The sequence below is a fragment of the Mastigoproctus giganteus genome, chromosome 5, assembly GCF_048544385.1.
Source record: "Mastigoproctus giganteus isolate SK-2022 chromosome 5, ASM4854438v1, whole genome shotgun sequence".
NCBI classification, from domain to species: domain Eukaryota; kingdom Metazoa; phylum Arthropoda; class Arachnida; order Uropygi; family Thelyphonidae; genus Mastigoproctus; species Mastigoproctus giganteus.
This window is the reverse complement of record NC_143579.1, coordinates 230,828,930-230,846,097: the sequence shown is the minus strand read 5'-3', so window position 1 is coordinate 230,846,097 and position 17,168 is coordinate 230,828,930. Positions and strand designations below refer to the sequence as shown.

At 38.3% G+C, this 17,168-nt stretch overlaps 1 protein-coding gene across 1 annotated transcript in view; it reads right to left on the bottom strand.

Moving 5' to 3' along the window:
* The window catches only part of LOC150086261 (uncharacterized), a 49,966-nt gene that overhangs the window by 15,897 nt on the left and 16,901 nt on the right, over positions 1-17,168 (bottom strand). Inside the window, exons 3-6 of the mRNA XM_090373792.1 lie at positions 15,464-15,531; positions 13,974-14,054; positions 6,074-6,244; positions 955-1,082 (exon numbers count right to left, since the gene is read on the bottom strand). Coding sequence (XP_090229918.1) covers positions 955-1,082; positions 6,074-6,244; positions 13,974-14,054; positions 15,464-15,531 — 448 coding nt within the window. The remainder of the gene's footprint in view (positions 1-954; positions 1,083-6,073; positions 6,245-13,973; positions 14,055-15,463; positions 15,532-17,168) is intronic.

Below are 17,168 nucleotides of genomic sequence, written 5' to 3'. Positions count from 1 at the left end.
TGTCTTTAAAGAATCATTCTCAATGGGGATAAAAATTAAGAACTACAAGTGAAGTTGGCCCAATATGAAGAAGATATTCATGGAGAAAATACGACCTTCTAATGGTATGAGCGGACAAGTCCACTAGTTCGTATCAACTAACATATCCATACCATGATACCACCTCCAGACGTTTGAGTGGCAGACAGGAGACAGTCTGGATGCATGGTTTCATTAGGTTCACGCCACACTTTCACGCTACCATTGATGGAAAAGAGAGTAAAGATGGACTTGCTAGATCACATAATCTTTTTCCACTGTTCCACAGTCCATTCTTGGTGTTGGCGCTACCAACACTCCAGTCGAATCTTTTGCTACCAAACCCAAAATTTTTCAACTCCTGCTCCATAGTTCTGTTGGAAATGGGTCTCGCTTTGCTTAAATTCACCATCTTCCCTGTGACCACATCGACTAAGAAGCCCAGGAAAGCGCAGTGTTTATTTCATACCATGTACAACTCGCATTTGCATACAGTACGTTTTTAAAGAGTCAAGTAAATTTTGGAGAAAGCCCCATGGGAGGCGAACTCCAACACACTATTGTACAAGTAAAGCACACCGAGTGCAAAAGACCTGAGTTCAGATCCCAACGATGACGTGAGGAATTTCCATGGACCTTTTTCACAACGTGGCCGAGTTAGTCGGTCTCATACGATGGTAGCATACTTTTTCTCCTTGAAACTTGAATTTTTCGTCCAGCAAACAGAAAGCCAACCAAAGTACATGCAATTTAAAGACAATTACACGGAACAATACCGAGAAGACTCTCAGCGAAGAGTGATCAATTAAGGAAATTCATTACTTCCTTGACTGATGAAGCATTTCAAGGAAACACCTTAGAAATGGTTAGAAAAACGCCGAATTAAGTTTGAACTCTGATAAATGAATTTCCTCTGCAAGTTAAATCGATACTTACAAAGCATCTGTAGCTGTGTTCTAGTTCTTCGTTAGTGGGGATGGTGCCGTATTTTTGTGTCTTCATTTTCCCGATAAGATAATGAGATGACCCTTCCTTCCAAGTAGCGAGACAAGTCAGCTCTTCCACTAGGACATAAAGTTTCATTTTCAACTTTAATTAAGACACAAATGAAGCTTAATTAAGAAGCGTTTTTAATTTAAAAAGTTTACCACACAAATTAAAACTGCTGCAATTATGATGAAAGTTTAACTTAAATTAGAAATATCATAACTTACCAAACGAATTTTTTTTCTCTTTTTGGTTTCCTAAAAAGGAAGTTGTGTAAGAAAGGCACTGTTCACACATAATATTACTCCCAACAGACGCACTACACTGAGTGGCCACTTTTTTAGGCACGCGTATCGTTTTCAGTATCATGCATTCGTACCATTCAATTCCTACCATTCCTTTTACTAAAATGGCCTTCCTAATCACAAGATGTCAAACCAATCCAGCCAGTACTTGTAGTGTGGAGATCTACAAATATCCTTGCAACAACAACTGCAGCAAGCAATTGCGTCCACAGATCAGGATCTCTGTAGTACGCTTTTAGTAACTGGCTTGGTCCATGCCGCCACGAATCCAGTATGTTCTGTGGGCTAAAGGAAGGTGGAACCCACTTGCTATTACGCGATGGAAAAAACTGTTAAATGAATCCTTTGATGAACAGTAAGGTGAAGTCCCAGAACCGCTGGATTGGTGATGGCACTAAGTTATTGCCGGGATATGAGTTCATCGAGCTAGTTAAAGCTCGAGTGAATGTTTTCCAACTCTTTCGAGGACCTGACGAGATCGTAGTAATAATAGGAGCTGCAGAGCTGGATGTAATGCAATTGAAACATTGGCTCACGTTGCCGAACTTTGTTATTTCTACCACAGTGCTCGGATTAAAGCAGGTTAATTAACATCATGGCTAATACTCCAACAAAAAGGTTGGTGCGTCTTGATACAATAATACTACAGAACACCCGATGCCTTAGAAAGCAGGATATGATCTGGGTCAAAGAAGATCGAGTGGTGGTTTTGGATGCGCAAGTCGTTGGACAGAGCTATGACCTTGACGTTTCCCACAGATGAGAGTATGACTCAAACATCAACCTAAAGAACCAGATCAGAAAAGAATTTGGATACCCACCAGTCGTCTCAACGATAACGATTTCATATAAAGGCATCTGGAGTGCCTTCTTGGGTCGCACAGTTGGTAGGAGCGCCGTCCTCTCCACAGTAGGTGGAAAATGAGTTCCAATCCCGTCGGTGATGGGAGGAATTTTTATGGGTCTTTTTCACTACGTAGCTGAGTTAGTCGGTCTCAGGCGAAGGTAGTATGGGGTTTTCTCCCAGAAACTCGAGTTTTTCATCCAGCAAACAGATAATCGACCTCAGAATCCAATTCAGAACGCAATATGGCCTTTAGCTGCCGATGCTCCTAAAAAACCCAATAACTGCATCTGGAGTAAAGGCTCAGCCTTCCTACTCCAGACACCAGGACTTCAGATTTCAAGATCCTGGCCATTCATGATTTACAAGGAATTGTGTCCAGTTGGAGGATCCATCAGCACATTGTCCATGATTCGAGTGTGATGACCCTACCATGTTGTTTGATTTTGCTACATTTTTTAGGCTACTACAGCCATTAATTATGGGAATTATAATAAAATAATTTAAATTTAGAGAACGTTACACGGTTACCATTACTTTCAGAAACATGGCAGTCATTGTCCATATTTTTGAAAATTTGAATTATGTATAAAATATAAATAATGGACTGAAAAAAAAATGCTGATTTTAATGATTTCACAGCGTCAAAAAGAATGTCCAATATGGAGAAATAAATAAGAAAGCATTACTCCTTTCTTTCTTTCTGACAGAATAAAGAATCAGAGCCAATTATGTTTGCTGTTGGCACACTTTTATTAACGCGAAGTCAAACTTCTGAAAAGAATGGAACTCCAGAAAAAAATCCCGGTTTAATGAGGCGTGCAAGAGACTGAAAGAAGAAGAGAGAAAAGACGAAACAAAATTCTCACTGCATCATTTACGAAAGTAATTCCATTTTGATGGAAATATTTATTAATGAGGGCCCTCTCCTGCTTTTGCTTGACAGTCTGTGTGCTGTTTGATTGTCCGTATAGACATCCTCCTTAAAGAGAACAAGATTTTCCTAAAAAAAAATTACATTATTTATTACTTTTCAGAAAAACATTCAGCAAATCAGACAGGTAAACAGCAGCTTATTTCGTATAAATGAGAAGAAAACACTTGGCAGCAAAAATAAACTACAACTTGTTTTCTTATTACATTTTCCTGATAAGAGCTCGCAAGTGTAAATATTCTATTTTTCTGAATTATTGTGCAAGTTTTCTATAATTCCAAAATAACTTTCATGATTTATTAAAAAAAAAAGGCAATAAGCAAAATTTCGTTACTGCGCATCCGCGACATTTTGATAATTGATTATAAAATTTTGGAAGACTTTTAACAATCGTTTTAAAAGATGGAAATATAAAATTTCATGAAAATTCATTCACTGGGAACCATGTTATTACATGCAGACGGACGGACAGACTGACAAAGAAATGATAACTGTCGAATTTCTATTGGTCCGATTTTTATCAAATTTGGAATGGCTGTACAAATCTTTCTGGAAGATACAAATGTGAAATGGCATGAAAATCCATCCACTGGAAGCCGAGTTATTACATGGCGATATTTAACTCGTCAGCCATCTCACCAAGGCTCAGAAAGATTGGATCGCTGAATGATGTTACCATGGCGTTGATGGAGAAGTTTTCGGGAGCAAGTTCCATTGCCTTGTGACATGGGTCTAGGGAAAGGTCGATGAAGTGTGGTCTTCCCATAATGTTTATCAACTTGTAGAGATCGTAGTCCAAGGAGTGTACTGCAGCATTTGCATGGGTAGGAACCGATCAGAGATTTATGATGGTCGATCTTGACTGAACAGCTTAGTGAATCTGCGGTGGCTGTTGTGGTTTTAGTTGGATGGTAACCGTTCTCAGAAGAGATTTCTCAAAGAGCTTTAAGCTCAATGGAGAAGAAATTGGGCAGAAGTGACTGGGTTAGGGAAGAAGGAATTTTAGGCAGCAGTCTTACCAGATAGACATGCCTTATAGGAAGGAAAAATTTCTGATCTTGTTAAATAGTGACAGGATTGGATCAACAATAAATGTACTCAGGCATTTCAGCATGAATTGAGGAATCTCGGTGAGGCTAGATATGGCCGTAGGTGTGCTAAGCTATTTACTGCATTGATCAGCTCATCTTTGGTGAGATGGACTGAATTTATTGGGTCTATTGAAATTGAATTGAGTGGAAATTCCATTGGTGTGGTGGATTCTGTTTCAGTAGAAGACCTGATTGTATGGGCGAGCCAATTGCTAAGGTTGAGTGAGCTAACGGCGTCCTTAGGTTGGCTTCTATGGAAGGGCTTCCCCTTATATATGATGGCCTCTAGGTGAAGTTCTTTGCTTCCTTCTTGTTCCTAACAAACAGCACCCTAGCTCGGGAAAGGGAAATTCTACCTGAGGGTGAGCCGGAGTTTCTCCACTTCTTGTGCATATCCAGTTTCATATGGAAGCTTTTAGAGAGTTTGGGTTCCATCAGGTGATCTATGATTGTCAGTTTCTTTCTTGTAGCATAGACAGAGACAGTTTTTACCACCTTCTCAGCAGGTCGACTCCGAATTCGGAGTCGCAGTCCTCTAGAAACCCCATGGGATTGTCTGAGAAGCATTGCTGGGTTAAGGTACTTGGGCGCTGTAACTGTCTTGGTTGGGGCTTTCCTTCTACCGGAGGTTAGGGATACTTTTATTTGTAAAGAGAGAATGATGGGGTTGGGATCTGACTGTATGTTGCTTATAGAACTTTGATTAGCTGCATACATTGCACCGGTGCAAATTCGAGATCCAGTATGCTTTCGTCCCTCGTGGTAGGTGTGCTAACCAGTTAAAGTCCTAATGTATTTAGACCATGACTTAGTCTTCTCTTAAGGTTCTTCAGAGTATTTAGGTGATTAAAGTCTCCACACACGAGTTATTTCGTTGAATGGAGATGGTTAAACAACCGGTTCAGGAATTCATTGACAACTTGTGCGACCAGAACTGGCGAGATACACACAGCGAGAGAAAATTGTTCTGGTTGTTGTTTTTAGTGCAACTAGAACTACCTCAAAAGAGAATCAGACTGAATTGATACTGAGTGAAGATAGAAAAACCTGATCAGAAAGGCAATTGTTCTCCTCCTCTCCTGCGGTTTTCTCTTAACATGCACACCGTCCGATACCCTGCAAGCTATGTGGAGGTGATTGTTTCCTGGTTAGGGTCATGCCAATTTCTGCGAAGCAAATCACGTCCATTATACTGGACAGCAAAAGCGCCTCAACTTCATTAAGTTTATTCCTTATGGATCGCACATTTTGAAATGGGGCTTGGAAGGAAGCTGTTCTCTTTACCGTTGTGGAGGACGTACGTGGCCTGATCTATCTATAATGTTTCGCTGGTTTTCGATCTGTTGATACCATGACAGAGATCGAAAACTTCAGAGATGGAGATCGTCGCTGATTTTCAATCTGATCCTTTTCATTCACAGTTGGGAACCCCTTTTCTTTGGGTTTGTCAAGGGAATGCATGAATGTGGCCTGTTTCTACTGCAGACGTTTTCCTGTGGGTTGTTAATAACGAATAGAAATATACCATCTAGTCAGGGTCTGGACTGTTGTGGACACATCTCATGGGCCTCTAAAGTCATTACTTTTTTCTGCTATGTGAGTCATAAAATGGCCAAAGTGAGAAAAACAAGCTGTTGGGTGGAGGTGGGGAAAGTCTGGATGATGAACCATCCTCTTCACATCTACTAAGTAAAGTGTAAACTTCTTTTCTTACTTGGTCTGAGGTCTGAGCCATACGCGGTACTAATTGGTAAGTGGATCTGCCCCGTAGCATAATTTTGCTCTTCAGGTCTGTTCTGGATTTCCAATAAGCTGATTTCTTTCTAATTTACTCGTGTATATGCAAATGTTGCAATTCCTATATATGTATATGCAAATTATGGGAACAGCTTACCACTGCTCTGGGATCCCTTCACATCAGAGCACGCCTGGAACCGAAAAAGAAGCCTGGAATCTTCAACGCACGTGTCCAATGTCGAAACGGGATATTTACAGTCTCCAAGTCCATTAGCATAAGAGAACGTAAATGGCCCTTTAAAAGGGCAAGGGACAGGGGCAGCGTTCACTGAAAAATATAAACATGAATCGTATTAATGTAGAAACCAACATTCGCAAAAAATGGTTATAATTATTCTATAATTAGCAAAATGAACAGAAATTGTCATTTAATGGTCGTTTAGATGATTCCTTAAGATGGCGAGCCATTGGACGACTTGAAGCTGGGCAATCGCAGAAGGAGGTGACACGTTGGCTTAATGTGTTACGCAGTATCGTCTCGGCACTATGAAAGCAGTTTCAGGAGAGAGGAACCATTACAAGAAGAGCTGGCCAAGTTCGCCTGGGGGCTAAGTCAACCAGACCAGAACGCTATCTGGCTCTAACAGCAAGGCCGAACCCTACGATGTCCTATCATCAACTGTCTCTTGAGGTTGCTGCAGTCACAGACGAAAACATTTCCAACCAGACTATTAAGAATACTCAATTCAAGTGGACTCTACACAAGAAAGCATGGTCTGTATCCCATTAACTCTCCAAACCACCGTAGAGCTCGTCGAAACTGGTGCCATGTGACTTGGAGCCCTGACAAATGTGGTACAGGTCTGGTCTCTGATGAGTCCCGTTTTAGCCTACAAACAGATTCTAGACGTTATTTCATCTGGAGACAACGAGGAATATGGTACCATCCCTCCAACATCAAAGAAAGGGATCTTACGGTGGAGGCGGTGTTCTCATGTGGGCAGAATATTGATCAACAGCCGCATTCCTCTTCATATGTTTGATGGTGACCATAACTGCGCAGAGGTACCTAGAACAGATCCTCGAACCCTATGTGCGACTTTTTAGGGTTGGGATTGGCCCAGATTTTCTTTTCGTACACGACAACGCCATTGCACATAGAGCTGAAGTGGTGGAGGAATATCTTGAAACTGAAGGTATCCAACGGTTGTCGTGGCCAGCACGATCACCAGACTTAAATCCGATCAAACATGTGTTGGATGCCCTTAGGCGTTGCAATGCACGCCGACAGCCAACTCTTCAGATACCTCTACTGTCAGGACCTTTGCTGATGCTGCCCGTTCCACTGCAAATGTTCCTAAAGTGAAACCTGACAATGTTCTTAATTCTTAGAACTTATAAAAACAATGATTGTAAGTGGAGTGCTGACGTTAAGACATTGGTGGCCAAAACTCTTAAATCAGATTTAAAATACGTTAAGATCAAGTCTCTTAGGCTAGCGAGGAACAAAGGAGTCTTGCTGGTAGCGGCCTCTAAAACAGATCTGGAGTGTTTTCCCTCCTCGGAGTCTTTTACATCTACAGGTATCAGCTCAGGTGTTCCTCGCAAGGGAAACACCACTGTGCTGATTTTTGATGTCCCAGAGGAAAAGACACGTGACGAGATAATTGAAAATTTATATAATAAAAATCTTGGCGATTCTGATTTTACATTTGAGGAGGTTAAGAACAGAACTTTCTTTCGCTTCTCAACTAAAGCAAAATCAAAATTATCTCTACATTGGGCTGTTAGTTTTTCTCCCAAGATTTGCAAACATATAATTACTCTTTGGAGCGCTTTTTCTTGCCTGGAGCTGTCATAGACCCAGACCTTATACTGTTGTGACGAAGTGCTTTCACTGCTTGGGACATGGTCACACCACTCAGTACTGCACGCACGAGTCCCCGTCTTGCAGTCACTGCCCTGCTGGTGATGTTAATAGTACGAATTTGCCTAGTGTTCAGTCTATTAATCGAAAACTTATGCAGATCAACGGGCATCATTCTACAGTTGTTTCAGACGAGATTGGATTAACAGCAGAACAAAACTCAATCGACATCATCACTATTGAAGAGCCATATTTTGCTAAACGGCGAATGGTAGATTGTTCAAAGATCACGGGTTATTCTCTTTCCACCCGAATAATCCAACCTGCTCACCAGCAACCGAAGACTGTTGTATTAAACGACAAAATTGATGTACCTGTCATTAATGGTTTCTGTCACCTTGTCACATATTCTACCATGACCTTTTATATCATCTCAATATACTGCCCTCCATCTGAAGACTTAAATAATTCGTTAAATTATCTAGAATCCACATCGAATTTTCTGTATCCTCATAATGTCCTAATTTCAGCGGATGTAAACGCCAAGTCTAAGTTTTGGTTTAGTGCACGCTCTGATGCTCGAGGACAGTTACTGAAGAACTTATTATTAATAATAATATGAAGATTTTTAACAGGCCTCAATAGTTCACTACCTTCTCCAGCTTCTCCAGCGAATCAAACATTGATATCACTTTCTCAAATTCCTTCTGTAATCTAGCTATCAACGATTGGACTGTACAGCCTAACTGGACAACTAATGACCATTGAACAATTTCGTTCTCGGTCTCCATACCTGGTCGTCCCTCAGTTTCGAGTATCTGTGTGCCTGATTTCGTTTGCTTCTCAATTAATAACATTAACTGGGACATATTTGAATATTCTGTAAATGCTGATTTCTCCAAACTGACTAACTCTCATTTTGACGCCTTTATCAAGTTGATTAGGAAACTAGACAAGTCCCCCTCAAGACCCGAAGTCTTCTCGACCTATAGACTTATTGGACAACCTTGGTAAGCTATTAGAACGTTTAATTGCCCTGCGATTAAACAACTTTTTATTGGAACAGGGACTAATTGTGACTAATCAATACGGATTCACTCCTGGGAGGTCCTGTGAGGACGCCCTTGTTGACTTCATTTCTTCTGTTGAACACTCCAGTTTCAAGTATACTCTTGCCATCTTTATTGACTTCGAGGGTGCTTTTGATTCCCTTTGGTCGGAAAGTGCCCTCGAACCTTTAAGTCATGCCGAATGTTCCCAGCATACAGACAAATTTTGCTTCAGGTCTTTCGAGGGTGCCCTCAAGGCTCCATTTTGGGACCACTTTTCTGGAACTTTGTTTTGCAAGGTTGCATTACTCGAACCTTTCACAACGTGAAGATCATGGCATAGGCGATGATTTGTCGAACAGTTTCAACACCTTCTTTGCAGGTTTTAGCTGGGACGTTACCACTCGATCTCTACGTAATTTTCAGAGGCTTATGTTATCGCTTGAAACATCAGATTTCCACTCAGATCCTTGGAATTTCTATTAACACTCAAGTCGATGTTAAAGCTGAACGACAAAGAATTTGGCAAGAGTTGATCAATTTGTGGCAGAGTAGATGGGATGGCACAACACTGGGCAGTGTAACACGTAAGTTTTTTCCTGAAGTTGACTCTCTTATGGATAAACAATCTACAGTCTGGTTTAGCCTTGACTTGTTTACCTCCTATTTGTTATCAGGACATGGATCATTAAATAAGAAACTGTTTAAATTTCGCTTGTCTCTTACGGAACTCTGTCATTGTGGAGGTGTGGAAGATTGGCAGCACGTGTTGTACTCTTGTCCCTCATACAGCGAATTTCGAGTAACTCTGCAGAATGCAATTTCCAACCTTTCATCATTATTAGAACCTAATTTTGTATCAAACGCCACCAGTTACCAGAAGGAAGCCTTCAATAAAACGCTTGCAATTCTTTCTGCAATGACTGCACCAGCGAATGTTTCAAATTCAGCTCAAATTCAGCACCTTCACTGCAATGACGTCCATTTTCTCAACAAGATCTACAGTTCTTACTGGATTGCATTGACTTCTGTAATGTGACCTTTTTGGTAATTCTTATTCAACCCCTATAAATGTCTTTTATATTTTTCCAAAGTTTCTCGCTGTCTCCTCATTTCCTCATCATTCTGTGGTACACTGCCACCAGACCAAATTTTATCCCACTTCTTCGCAAGCTGCACGAATTACACCACGCTTTCTACATGTTCTATTAATTTTGTCAATCAGTGTACTTAAAGAAGAAAAGTAATTTGAAATGGTACGTTTGAAAACCAACACCTTTTTCAATAGAGAGGAAACGATTATCCAAATGAAAGTGAGAGTTTATATCCAATGTTTTAATATCTATTAAAGGTAATATGAAATGTGCCCTTGCAACGAGGTTAATTATTCTTTCAGACATGCTTCTGGACGATGGATGAATCTTTAGCACGCGATAGACTGCATATATTAAGGGATTCTAGTTACGCTTTTTGGGTGTTGGACCTGCGCAGTTGCCCACCTCAATAAACGCGTGTCGTCGTGTTTCCAATAATAACTGGCTTTGGAGTAGACTTGAAGGGAGGGGGGCAAACTTCGTCCAATCGATAAATGCCCCTCACAATTTAATCAGTCACAGTCTACTAGGTCTAGCACCAAGTTGACTTTTTTGGCATGCATAATGGATGTCCTTGTCGGCCATATTGGCATCAATTAGCAGCACCACGTAGTGGAGGTAAGACACAGTTGGTTGTCTAATGCGCGCCTTTCATTAATCCATTAAGCGGAAAATTGAAGGCAAACGTCAAAAAGGAAAACAGTTTTTTGTTTTAATCCCATTTTGTTGTTATGGAAGTGGAAAGGGGCCCCGTATACAGTTGAGATAAAACATCGGATGGAATGACATAACCATTTATAATTCATGGTCATCATGATTGATACTGAGTTGCCACTGTGGCAAATTTATGTAATATAACAGTAATATGATAATGATTGATGGAAAGCTAAGATGGAGATCTTTTCCAAGTCAATCATTATGACTCAAGCATGAAATTCAGAATTGATCAGCATCAGTGGAAAAATCACATTTTACATTTTAGGAGTAATAAACGCTATAAAAAACAGTTTGGAAAGGTTTTATTTTCAAGTAAAGAAATGTTAGAGACAAAAAGAGAAGAGAAGCAAGAACAGGAAGAAAGAAAGATGAAAACGGAAAAATAAGAGAGAAAAAAAGGATAGAAAAAGAGAAAGAAAAAATATAAAAACGGAAGAGAGAAATAAAACCCAGTAAATAAAAAATAAAGAGAAAAGGAGAAGAGAAAACCACAGGGAGAGGGGGGAGACGAAGAAAGTGAAAATTAAAAACAGAAAGAAAGAAAGAAGACAAAATCAAAAGAAAGAGAGAAATAAATTAAACCCACAAAAAACAAAAGATAGAGAAAAAATAAAATGACAAAAAGTAAGCAGACAGAGAGAAATACAAAAATAACAAGAAATGAAGGAAAACGGACAAATCAGAGAAAAGTGAAAGAAGAAAACAGAAAGAAAGAAAGAAGAAAAGAAAAACGGAAAAAAGAAGATAAAAAGAGAAAGGACGTAAAAGACAAAAAACCAAAAGGAAAAAGAAAAAACTGAAAGAGAGAAAAGAACATAAACACAAAGAAGGTGAATAAACAGAAACATTAAGGTGAATAAAGGAAAACTGACAAATCAGAGAAAAGTGAAAGAAGTCACAAAAAAGAAAGAAGAAAAGACAAACGGAAAGAAGCAGATAAAAGGAGAAAGAAAGAACGTAAAAGATAAAATCCGAAAGATAGAAAGAAAAACTGAAAGAAAGAAAAAAGAGACAAAAATATGTGAAGAAACAAAAATACAAAAATAATAAGAAATGAAGGAAAACCGACAAATCAGAGAAAAGTGAAAAAATAAAACGGTAAGAAAGAAAGAAGAAAATGGTAAACAAAGAAAGAAAAATCAGAACAGAAAGAAAGAAAAAAGTAAAAGTAAGCAGAAAGAAAGAGTAAAAGTAAAAGAACGCATAAAGAAAGAAAGAAAAGATAAAAAAACAAAATCAATAGAAAGAGAAAAAATAAACCCACAAAAACAAAAAAAAGAGAAAAAATAAAAAGACAAAAACAGAAAGAAAGTAAGCAAACAGGGACAAATACAAAGATAATAAGATATGAAGGAAAATAGACAAATGACAGAAAAGTGAAAGAAGAAAAGAAAAACGGAAAAGAGAAGATAAAAATAGAAAGAACGTAAAAGACAAAAAACCGAAAAAAAGAAAAATAAAAAATTGAAAAAAAAAGGAAAACCGAAAGCAAGAACGAAAAAAAGGTGAAGAAACAGAAAGAAATAAAGAAATAATAAGAAATGAAGGAAAACTGACAAATCAGATAAAAGTGAAAGAAGGCACAAAAAAGAAAGGAAAAAAGAAAAACAGAAAGAAAGAAAGAAGAAAAGTACAACGGAGAAAAGAAGATAAAAAGATAAAGAACGTAAAAGACAAAAACCGAAAGAAAAAAGAAAAAAGAAAAAAACTGAAAGAAAGAAAGAAAAAGAAAAACCGAAAGAAAGAAAATGACAGAAACAGAAAGAAGGTAAAGAAACAAAAAGAAATAAAGAAAAAATAAGAAATGAAGGAAAACTGACAAATCAGAGAAAAGTGAAAGAAGACACAAAGAAAGAAAGAAAGAAGAAGAAGATAAAAGGAGAACGTAAGAGGCAAAATCCGAAAGATAGAAAGAAAAATAAAAGAACTGAAAGATAGAAAGAAAAATAAAAGAACCGAACAGAAAGAAAAAACGAAAAGAAAACAGAAAAGAAGAGGAAAAGTAAAAGAAAGCAGAAAAGAAGAGGGAAAGTAAAAGAAAGCAGAAAAGAAGAGGAAAAGTAAAAGAAAGCAGAAAAGAAGAGGAAAAGTAAAAGAAAGCATAAAGAGGAAAAGTAAAAGAAAGCATAAAGAAAAAAGAAAACATAAAAAGACAAAATCAAAAGAAAGAGAAAAAATAAACCCAAAAAAAAAGAGAAAATGTAAAAATACAAGAACAGAAAGAAGGTAAGCAAACAGGGAGAAATTACACAAAAATAATAAGAAATGAGGGAAAACGGACAAATCAGAGAAAAGTGAAAGAAGAAAACAGAAAGAAAGAAAGAAGAAAAGAAAAACGGAAAAAAGAAGATAAAAAGGGAAAGAACGTAAAAGACATAAACCAAAAGAGAAAAAAAAGAAAAAGCCGAAAAAAAAACAGAAAGAGAGAAAAAGGCATAAACAGAGAAGGTGAAGAAACAGAAAGAAATAAAAAAATATTAAGAAATGAAGTAAAGCTGACAAATCAGAGAAAAGTGAAAGAAGATACAAACAAAGAAGTTAAAGAAAAACGGAAAGAAGAAGATAAAAAGAGAAAGAAAGAACGCAAAAGACAAAATCCGAAAGATAGAAAGAAAAAGAAAAACCCGAAAGAAGACAAAAAAAAAAAAAAACAGCAAGTGAAAAAGCAAAAATAAATACAAAAATAATAAGAAATTGAGGAAACTTGACAAATCAGAGAAAAATGAAGGAAGACAACAGTAAGAAGAAAGAAAAAAGAAAGTAAGTAGAAAGCAAAAACCGGACAGAAAGAAAGAAAAAAATTAAAAGAAAGCAGAAAGAAAGAGTAAAAGTAAAGGAAAGCAAAAAGAAAGAAAAAAAAAGACAAAAACAAAAGATAAAAACAAAAAATAGAAAAAAAGGAAAAGACAAAAATAAAGAGAAAGTAAGTAAAAAAAAAACAAGGAGAAATATAAAAATAATACGAAAAAGGCAAATCGAAGAGAGGGGCGAAAGTGAAAGAGAAAATGAAGGACACAGAGAGAGAGAGAGAGAGAGAGAGAGAGAGAGAGAGAGAGAAGAAAATAAAATGAAACCGAAAGGAAGACAAAAAAGGAAAAAAGAAAGAAAGAAAAATATAAAAATAACAAGAAAGAGATAGAAAAAGAAACTGGGAGACATACAAAACCAGATAGATAGAGGGGGAGAGAGAGAGAGAGAGAGAGAGAGAGAGAGAGAGAGAGAGAGAGAGAGATATCTGATAAATGAAAATAATTTTTTCTTAAAACCTAAAATATCTCTAAAGAACAAATTAAAAGAAAAAATTATGTTTACTGAATTAAATGTTGATACCTCTGAAGATGGAGTACAAGTGAGCATCCACGTTGAGCAGCGTGCACGCCTGGCGCAGTGAACTGTACTTGTCACAGTACGCTACCAAAGAAAATCCTACAGTAAGTGTCGAAAAAAAATGCACAAATCTCATAAAAATTGTAAACATTTTATTTTAAATAAACAATCGAGGGAACTATATTTCACGAGAACGCAGCTAACTAAACTGTACACGCTCTCTTTCTTAATTAATTACATTCCTTCGTGGCTTCCTTTCGGATGACGAATCCCAGTGGAAAGTGGCCCGGTCAAACGAGTCATCAAACTCCTAATTATGTGGTCGTCTAGAGTGGGGCCAACTCCAAGAAGTGCAACCAGAAAACATCTTCGGAGCTCGAACACTATTTGTGTGAGTGGACATCACTAATGGACAATCACATAATCACCCAGGACAAACACCTAATGACTAACTCAGTATACCAACTCAACTGAGACAACTTATTTCTGGATAATGTCTGTCACATATTTATTGCAATGTCCGTGTTGATTGCAAATATTCAAACTAGATGGAACTATTTTTGTTCCATCTAGGTTGAATTTTTACAACAGTGGCAAAAGTGCATTGCCCCTTTGGAGGCAATGCACTTTTGCCACCGATGCTGCAATCCGTTGATTCCAGCTGTGAAGAGAGTTTCCTCTTCGCCCTCCAGGTTTGGTGAATATAGGGAATGGTACGAGATTTTAATACCTCACTCACACAGTGCAGCCAAAGCAATCACCGAATTCTGAGCAGGTGGGTTGTCCTGGTGTAACAAGACTCCTTTGCTGAGTTTATATTGTCGTTTGTACTTGATCTGCTCAGGAAATCTCCTCACAAGTTCCGCGTAATATTCCTCCTGTGACTGTCTAGCCTTTCTGAAGTAACTCCACTAACACTCCATTAGCGTGGCAAAATACTGATGCCATCACCTTTCCAGCAGAAGGAATCGACTTGGCTTTCCTTGGAGGATAGAAGAGCTATATTTCCACTATTTGGACTGCTCTTTTGCCTCTGGCTGAAAGTGATGGATCCACGTCTCAATCACACACGTTCAGATGAGATGCCCACCCACGACGCCGTTAATTTACCAAACTGGTCATCCATAACTCATCACGGGTTCATGCACACTGTCAACAACTTCTGCAGTGATGAATGTTGCAGGTCTTTCACAACGTGGGTCATCTTCCAGCCTCTCCCTCCCCCGTTCAAATTCTGCTGCTCACTTCTTAACGGTGGAATACGAAGGTGCATCCGCTTCCAACGTTGTAACCATATCTTTATGAACTGCCTTTGGTAGTCCCTTTTTCCAAATTTTGGATGACTGCACAGTGACTGATTTTGTCTATCTTTCCTCATTCACACCTCATTCACAAGGACGCATGCACAAGATATAATAGAGCATTGAAGACCATAAGCGCTTCTCATTTTAAAGTATCAAACAGAAAATCGCATGGACAACAATTGTACTTACTTTCTCGATACTGCAAGACATTGCGATGCTTCTCATAGATCACAACACATCGAAAACATTTTTCTTCTCTGAAAAAGAAGAGTATTTCTTGTCGGATGAATTAAATTATTATGGTAAAAAGATACTGGAATATTTCCATAAAACATATCTTCTATGATATTTCTACATGAAATAACCAACTGGTGTACAGAACTGTGATGTGCCCTCAATACAAGTTGCTTCAGCAACTCGTCTTGAGTTGGCACCAGAGTTCTGTACACCATTTGCGGTGTCCCCATAAGTTCAAAACCTGTTTAGCTTCGGAGTGGGCAGAAGGGACACGCAGTTCGTCCCACTCCCGTGATGACCAATCTCCTCTGGAGGATATTTTCATTTAGCCAAGCCCTTGGACAACTTCAACGTAACCTTCATCAGGCTGAATTACCACTCCCAAAAGAGGATTGGATCCCTAAGCCACAGATGGATGATATCAAATTATCTAGAGAGCCTTATTGATATCATAAAAAATTACCATTCCCACTTTTCATAATTAAAATATGCAGCTCACACATAATATACCTTCTCCTTCACATCTTCCAATAAATATTCAAGTTCATTTTTGCTCCCCCAAGAGCACGGTCTGATGATGGGTTCGGTAAGATACCCGAAACGTTACCTTAATGTATAGTAGTTTAAGCGAATACTTAATAAATTATATTATTAATTTTGCGTGGTATAAGAGTGGTATTATATTTAGTAATAATCTAAGGAGGATTTTTATAAAAACACTGTAAATTATAGATTTCAGCAGTTGGAGCATGCACGTATAAAAAAAATACTTGATGTAAGGCAGATAATTTGTTAAACTTAAGAACTATTTAGTGGAGATATTTAGATAAACAGAAAATTTAAAGCTAATTAATGTCTATTAGCCCATAAAGTGGTGTCATGTGACGTACATTCAGGAGCAAAGGAGAATTTTTATTCCATTTTCAGCCTAAGGAGATAATGGAGAAATTAGTAAACAATGAAGCAAAACAAATACTAGTCAGCCATGTGAGAATAGAAATTATGTTTTGGCAGCCAGTGGTAGTAAAAGTTCGGACAGACAGTCAGTATGCTGTTGGGGGGAAATAAAGGGGGAGGGAGTTAATAGCATCATTGACCGCAAAAGTCACACAACGTGACGAGTAAAGAAACCCCTGTTGTGGTCTTAATGTCGTCTATCCTTGCACGCTTCAACCAGCAGCCCTTGTAGCCAGAACTATTAACAAAACGAGATCATTTGTCACTAGCAAAAATACCACTATAGAGGGCGTACCATGTCTCGCACCGGAAACTCCCACTGCTCATAAATTGTGAGGGCCAGAGGCATTTTGGCGCCTTCATCACACAAATTATATTCGCTTCTGAAAATAATTTTCTGATATAAAAATTATGAAATGTTTTATTTATTTAAATATTTCGCTCATTCCACCTCATTCCTTAGGTACAATTCAGTACCTAAGGAATGAGGTGGAATGAGCTCTTCAGCGTAAAAATACGCAAACGTCCAATAGTTGAGTCATCATGGACCAGCGTCAATATGACACGCTTTTCAACATCTTGTTTTTGAGTCCATCCCACTATGAATTTCCTCTGGAATAGGCCCCCAGAGGATCCTGGCCCATCTTTTAGCATCACTAGGTGGGTCAGAGTCTCTTTTGAGACATTACGTGCTGTACTG